Source organism: Peromyscus californicus, unplaced genomic scaffold, assembly GCF_007827085.1.
Source record: "Peromyscus californicus insignis strain IS unplaced genomic scaffold, ASM782708v3 Scaffold_8__1_contigs__length_139910024, whole genome shotgun sequence".
NCBI classification, from domain to species: domain Eukaryota; kingdom Metazoa; phylum Chordata; class Mammalia; order Rodentia; family Cricetidae; genus Peromyscus; species Peromyscus californicus.
Window position 1 is genome coordinate 21,079,079 of NW_026294606.1, and position 7,317 is coordinate 21,086,395.

Below are 7,317 nucleotides of genomic sequence, written 5' to 3' on the forward strand. Positions count from 1 at the left end.
TACCTTTTCTTTAAAGAACAAAGCCCCCCCACACACACACTCCCCAATTATTTCAGATTAATTTAGTCCATTGCTAGACAAAGGTGCTGGCTGACATTTCAGTCTTCCCCAGAAGACATTTACCTTCTCTTGGGGTTTTTCCCCCATGCTTTTTTGTTTTGTTTTGGGTTTTTTTGTTTGTTTGTTTTTCAAGACAGGTTTTCTCTGTGTAGCTTTGGAGCCTGTCCTGGAACTCACTCTGCAGACCAGGCTGGCCTCAGGCTCACAGAGATCCGCCTGCCTCTGCCTCCCGAGTGCTGGGACTAAAGGCGTGCACCACCACCACCACCACCACTCGGCTTCCCCCCATGCTTTTTAACAACAATGACTTCTTACTCCCTGACAGCAGAAACCATAGCAATAATACCAGCATAGATTTTCAAGCTGTACTGAAGACTTCATAGATGGTCTCTTCTTGTGTCCACACAAGGATGAAAATTCCTTTCTAACTACTTTTTTCTCCAGGACACTAAAAGTATTTCAGAAAGAAACGTAGCCAGCTGTTTTCCAAGACAAAAAGGTTTATGGTTTTTATAATGATCCTTTACAATGATTTATGAATAACTATAGATTTTGAGAAATCAGTCCTTTCTACACCAAATAATCTTAAATTTATACATATGAAGTACAGGTTCTTCATTTAGCTTTATTTCAATTCACTTATAACTTTTCTTTTTCATCTTTCTGGCCATCCACCGTTTTTTAAACCTCTTGGCATTTTGTTGTTTCTGAGCACCTATAAGAGAACAACAGAAAGCTTCATGTGAATGAATATTCAATAGGTATTAGTTAAAACCCTGAGAAACATAAAATTCAGATTCTTTTTTGAGAGTGTGGTTTACATAAATGGATACACTATAAAAGTAGGTCTTTCAATTTATAATTATGACCCCTCTGAGCCTTCCAAAAACACTTCCTTTGTACAATTACTAGAGTAAAGAGCAGATGCTCCATCTTACCCCAGGTGCTGTTGAGAAACTGGGCTGCGGCCTGTTTCACTGGTAGCCTCTTGTTGTTCAGTGACAGGAACTTGTTTACTAAGGAGAAGAATTACTTATCATTTCTTTGTCATTGTGAGAGCGTGACAGACAGACAAACAGACAGACAGACAGACGTGGTCCATAAGAAAATTACCAGTAGTCCTCTTGGATTCTGAACCATATAAACAATTGTGGATGAAGTGTTTGGCTGCTTCTTGCCTTGAATCTCTCAGGTCTTGATCTTTTAGCCTTACAGCCAAGTAGCTTTTGGTCTGACTGGTAATCAATACAAAAGGTCAAAATGAATTAGAAGGTACATGCTGATTCTCCCTTGTGATTCTATGTGTGTACTTACACACGTATGTGTGGTACTGGGGAGGGTCAACCCAGGGTGTCTCACTAAACACTACCATTGAGCTGCATCCTTAACCCACCTTTTTTATTTGGGGACAAGGGATGAGAACTGTCAAACCCAGGGCCTCACGAAGGCCAGGCAGGTATACTCTACTCTATTACTCCCAGTCCTACACGACTTCAAATAGTCATTTTGTTCTTGCTCATCTACTGTCTTTAAGTGATTGTATGTGTTACACAATACTGCTAAATCACATGCTGTTTTATAAGAAAAAGATATGCATTAACACAATTTAAGGAAGCAAGTAAATGTTACTATCAAAACTGGTATTTTTCTACAAATAACCCAATCAGATACACTACTACTTTCCCCTCATAAGCCAAAACTTGAAGGAAACTTTACATCCCAGTGGGAAAACAACAAAACTCTTTACCTGACAGACTGCACTTTTTGTATTTTAACTTTCTTGGAGTTTCTTCCTTTTGCAATGTGTTCGCTTTTCTTCTTCAAATTAACTGAAAAATTAAGATCCACTTTGTGAATAGTATTTATATAAATTAACACTTAATGGTGCTCACTTAATGTGAGTGCAGGTTTTATTTGGAAGAAAATAATGGGGAATGGGCTTGAGCCAACTTTGGCCAGGCCTAAGGCCCTCAAGCAGCCAAGATCATCTGCAAATGACCTCACCCTTATATGCAAAGTTACTTGAATGAGAACAATCCATACCTTTTACATTTCCTGGTGAGTTCTTTATGCTGTGGAAAAAGAACAAAAGCTCAGAATGTCAGGCAGTAAAGAATACTCCAAACAAGTAACATTAAGATCCCCTTCCAGCTTTTATGACCACTACCCCTAACTTTGATTCATTATGCCACACAGCACTGCCACCAACTCAGTAACTACACTAACATGGGAGTGTCTTCTCAGAATTTAAATCTGAGCACTGTTAGTAGACATCCAAAGAGTATGCTCAATGTTCTGAAAAACTCAGGAACTGTTTGTATAACTCAGTTTATCTCAACAATGAGAAATAACAGATTATTCAACAGTTTGGACACTGGAGACAAGAGACAGGCTCCAGACAACTATCAAATGACTAAACTGCCTCAGAGATGAGGCACAGAAGCAGCCGCACAGATCACACAGGAGAGAGTGATAGGGGAGCGTGAGAAGGGACGACACGAACTTGGTTACGAAAGACAAGGACCTCACCAAATATCTGCTTACATGCCTCATGGAATTCAAGATCGGAACATGGAAGGGCAGCCACGTATTGTTCTGGTAAAAATGACTTCTCAGGTTACACTAAGGCCAGGTGTGGTGTTGCACACCTTTAATCCCAGCACTGAGAGGCAGGCAAATCTGAGTTTGAGGACAGCCTGATCTACAGGTGGAGAGGACAGTCAGGACTACACAGAGAAGCTGTATCTAGAAAAGCAAAAAGAATGCACCAAGGAGTGCCAAGAGGTAGAGGAGTAAATTTCAGTAGGGCTTACTTGATGGAAAGAAAGACAAATGTAACTAAAGCTTTGGCTTTAGTTTTAAGTACAGACCACAGGGCAAAGCTGCTAAATGAAATGGGGATGAGGAAGGGCGGGGGCAGGTAAAACCAGCTTAAGAAAAGTTTGGATTTTAGGAGCCTGTGGTTAAGTGCCTGCCACACCACTAAATGGTAAGTTTAAGTCACCGATCACTATTCTGCCCCAGGGCAGGTGCTGGGCAAAGTTTACTTGATAGACTGGGATCAGGAACTCCAAAACCACTGTAGCTTTTAAGTTTGGGCAAATTTCTTCAGTTATATAGACAAATCAAAGGTGGCTTTACATAAATAGAAGCCCTGTTACTTACTCAGCCTCTGAAGCAGCAGTTAGTTGCTCTAAAACAGCATCTGGAAGCAGCTTTCTTTTCTTTCAGAATGAAGGCATGAAGACAAGTTAAAAGTGACGTACAGGTATTTCCGGAGTTGCTTCTAAAAAGTTACTCATTTCAAACAGCCCTGCATCCGGGCCAACACTGCCCTGCTATACTACTAAGCCGTCAGAAAGAGTGGGCTTACAAAGCCCAGAACAGTCTCTGTAACTGCCCACATTAGCTCAACGTTCAAGTGCCTCTGTGACTAGATAGTATCTGTCATGGCCACTTTGAAGTCAGGTCTCTGGGATGCTAATCTGTACGTGCCATTTTTACTTTACAAATCACATTTTCAGAGCCCTAAGTTTAAGACCCCACTACCTCTGGAAGCCTAAAAGATCAAAGCGTCAAGGCCAGGTGAGGGTCAGCGCTTCCACTCTGAATAGGGCAGTCACCAAGAAGCATCAGTAACCCCGCTCCAATATCCTATTTCCCCAAGCGCCTTGAGCGAGGCAACTCTAGCCCCGGCCGTGTTTTTAAGGGACACTTCCCGCCCCAACCTTCTGTTCGATGAACAGCTCCTCGCGCCGCTTCCTCTTCTCTTTCAGCAGCGTTTTATCCCTGGAAGAAAAGGGTTCAAGTCAGCGGGAGACGAGCCCCGGGAGTCGCGAGGCGCCCCGGTCCCGCGCCGGGCGCCGCACCTCCGTGCACTCTCACGCACGCGCAGCTCCTCCTCCCTCGCTTCCGCCTGAGCGCTGGCGAAAGTCAGCTCCTCTGGGGCTTCGTCGTCACCGTCCTCGTCCTCGTCCAGCGGCTCGGCGGCAGCGCCGCTGCTCGGCTGCCCGAGGAGCAGCCCGTGCTCCGCCTCCTCCTCCTCCTCCGAGGCCGCCTGGTCCTCGTCCACCATCGCCTCCGCCGGCGCGGGGACACGCGACGGACGCGGCCGCAGCTGCACCATGACCAACGGGAAGACGGCTGTCTGACCCTTGACCCGGAAGCAGCCGCTAGCTGTGCGCGCCGCGCGCTCTCAGCGCCCCCTGTTGGTCGGGAGGCCACAAGACGCACCTAGGCGCGTGCGCGGAAGGAGGGCGGGGCTCCCCACGGTGGGTGTGACTCGGTAGACAGTCTAGGTAGGAAGGGACAGGACATCTAATGGCTCCATGTTCCCAGGTTGGTCTGATCTTCGGAACAACGGCAAGAGCGAAATAATACTTAATGCCCATCATGGTTGTGGGATGCACATCTCTGTGTATTCTGGGCATACACGGCCCTGTGGTCTCTGTCTCTTACCCGTTATGTATACGAAATGATTCTTCATGCCCTTTTCAAGCCGTGCACTTGAATGAGCTGTCCTCTCCACGCAGAACTGTTGACGCTTCCGACCTCCCACCCAGGCTAAGTTCAAGGATGGCAACATCCACCCCATGGCCACTCTGGCATGTCTAGCTACGCTATTCTCTAAACCTTGCACACATTTCTGTCACAGTTCCACACTCTGTAATCAGTTCGCATGCCAGTTGCTTCAACCATTCTGAAATCATTGATTTCTAATGTCAGTCATACACTATATGTTCAACAAATGGTTAGTTACATCATATATACTTTATACTTCTAAATCTTATTTTATCTTCTTATTTAGAAGCAATTTCCAGTTTAAAAACAAAAGAAAAAAAACAAAAAACAAAAACAAAACTGCTGGAGAAGAGGTAGGCAGAGGGGAAGGGAGCCTGGGAGCTGGATGAGGGTGGGTGTCTCTGATAGAAAATACAAATGAAAACAATTCACAGAGTCAGGCACAGTAACACGTGCCTGAAATCCCAGCACTCAGGAAGATGAAGCAAGAAAATCCTAAATTCCAAGGCAGCCAGAGCTAAAGTGAAACCATATCTCAAGAAAACAAGACAAACATTTGCAGCAGTGTGCTGATCCCTACCACAACTAACATTAAGAAAATGGAAACAGTTAAGCTGAAGTCCAAAGACAAACCTGTTGAAAGCACATAATGGAACTGTATGTACAAAACCCACATTGAAAGTATCACAGAGGGTGGAGAGATGGCTCAGTAGTTAAGAGAACTTGCTGCTTTTGCAGAGGACCTAAATTTCGATCCCAGAACCTGTGTCGAGCAGCTCATAACCATCTGTAACGCTAGCTCCAGGGGCTCCAACACCTCTGGTCCCTACAGTACACATACCCACTGCAGACACACACACTCACACATACTTTTCAAAAAAAGGGTCTCACTGAAGTTATTACCATCCCCTAGCTGTACAGCCTTTGGTCCGCCCATCTAAAGTATGACTCTGGAGGTGCCTAGCTAGTTCTCCAGACTCCCAGTAGGTGGGAGAAACTATCTTCTTGACATTTAGGGACCTTTAGGATTTGTTACAAATGACTGTCACATATGGTACACGTAACTGTACCTTGTTGCCAGTGGTAAGTCATATCAATTGTCAATTTGATTGTTTAATAAACATCTGTGGGGAGCCATGAAGTTCTGAGTGAATGTGTATTGTTGACATGGGCGTAGCCTTGACAATGTCAAGGGCCCCAATGCCTCAGATCCATGGGAATGGCAAAGCCTTCCCTGGGTCAGGTTCTCGGGAATGGCAAAGTCTTCCTGTGCCAATGTTGACTGTGTGCAAAGGCTGGCCACCACCGCTCCCCGCTCTTGGGTGACTGCAACCTGAGACTGCCCCCCTACAGAGACCTCCCATGGAGTCAGCTGAAGCCTTCCTCCTTCTGCCGCACACAATACACTTGCTGAGTTTCCAGGCTGCATAGACAGTGCCCCCATCAGAGTGGCACAACCAACCCGACCCCAGCTTTTCTGCATGTGTTTCTGTCATCTGTCCCTCGTCTGTCATTTCTTCATTTCTGAGCTGCTCCCACCGGGTTTCCAGCACCCAGCCATGCACCCCTCACCAGATGCCTTAATGAGGCACACCTTCAGATGTGTCTGTAGGGAGTTCCCGGAGAGGGTTAACTGAGAAAGAAATCCCCTGAGTGTGAGGAGCAGACTGGATACAAAGGAGAAAAAGAAAACGAGTGGAGTCCTGGAGTCCCTTTCTCTGCTTTCTGAACAGCCATGGACCAAGTCATTCCCTCTACCATGCCTTCCCTGCTATGCTACATTCCTTTGAACTGTGAGCCAAGCTAGACCTTTCATCCTTTAAATAATTTTTGTCGGGCATTTTGATCACAGCCATGAGAAAGGTAACTACTGACTGAAATAAATGGAATTCTGGGAGGGGCTGAGGTGAAGCAGGCCAGGCACATAGTTACCTGGGGGAAGTGACTGGATCCGAGGGAGAGCCTTATGTATGTCTTTATCCTCTTCACTAGTGGCCACGGCTCCTCTCTAGGCCTCTCATCCCTGCCATAATTCAGGTCCAGTGCTGCATCAGCAGGTGGGGCTCAAAGACAGTGCAGCATTCTTGCTATTATATTGCAAGGTAGAAAGCTCATTTTCAGGGTCCCATGGAGCTCATAGACCAGTAGAGACCACATGCTCCCTCATTTATGACACTAAGAAATGATGAAGACCAGCGGGGATGATGCTCTCCTTCATTTACGACACTAGGCAGTGACCACCCATCACTCCCGTCCCTCAGAGGCAGCTCTTCTGCTTCGTCCAGGATCTGCCTTGTCTTTTTCTCATCCTGACGTTTCTACTTGGTTATTCCTTTTCTCTCCTTGCATGAGCTCCTGCTGGAAGTTATTCCAAGTTCTTTAAGGTGAGGCACCCAAGTGAGGTAAATACCGAAAAGGAAAAGAAGCCCCCAACAAAGACAGCTCTTGGAGGAACCTCCATACACAATAAGTATCAACTATAAAGGATGGTTTCTTTCCGCAAAAAATTTGTGCAAATAAATAAATAAATACTAGGATTTAACGTTTAGTGTTTTAATTCTCTATTTCTACCTTTGCCCAAGATGCAAACAATTAGGAATGATCACCTTCTTCTCAAGCAATTTAATTACAGATGTTTCCCTCCCAGTAACTGACCAAGAACAGCAAATCCAAAATACTCATACTTCAGTTGAAATTGAATGATACGGGAGAACTTGACAGCCTGTCCGATCCCGC

General features: G+C 45.4%; 1 protein-coding gene across 1 annotated transcript; it reads right to left on the reverse strand.

Moving 5' to 3' along the window:
* Nucleotides 1–542: 542 nt before the first annotated feature.
* On the reverse strand, nucleotides 543–4,207 carry Nol7 (nucleolar protein 7). Its single transcript, XM_052728462.1, has 8 exons — nucleotides 3,930–4,207; nucleotides 3,789–3,849; nucleotides 3,226–3,284; nucleotides 2,104–2,132; nucleotides 1,808–1,889; nucleotides 1,174–1,295; nucleotides 999–1,076; nucleotides 543–775 (listed from the first exon to the last, which is right to left on the reverse strand). Exons 1-8 carry the CDS (start codon nucleotides 4,184–4,186, stop codon nucleotides 696–698), a joined length of 768 nt encoding a protein of 255 aa, XP_052584422.1. The 5' UTR covers nucleotides 4,187–4,207; the 3' UTR covers nucleotides 543–695.
* Between the last annotated feature and the right edge of the window lie 3,110 nt (nucleotides 4,208–7,317).

Bases quoted from the DNA above. Each gene is read 5' to 3' on its own strand.
- Nol7 (XM_052728462.1), bottom strand. From the start codon at position 4,186: ATGGTGCAGCTGCGGCCGCGTCCGTCGCGTGTCCCCGCGCCGGCGGAG. The intron at 3,850-3,929 runs GTGCGGCGCCCG...CTTTTCTTCCAG, and splicing joins GTGCGTGAGAGTGCACGGAG to GGATAAAACGCTGCTGAAAG. The intron at 1,890-2,103 runs GTATGGATTGTT...TTAATTTTTCAG, and splicing joins CTCACCAGGAAATGTAAAAG to TTAATTTGAAGAAGAAAAGC.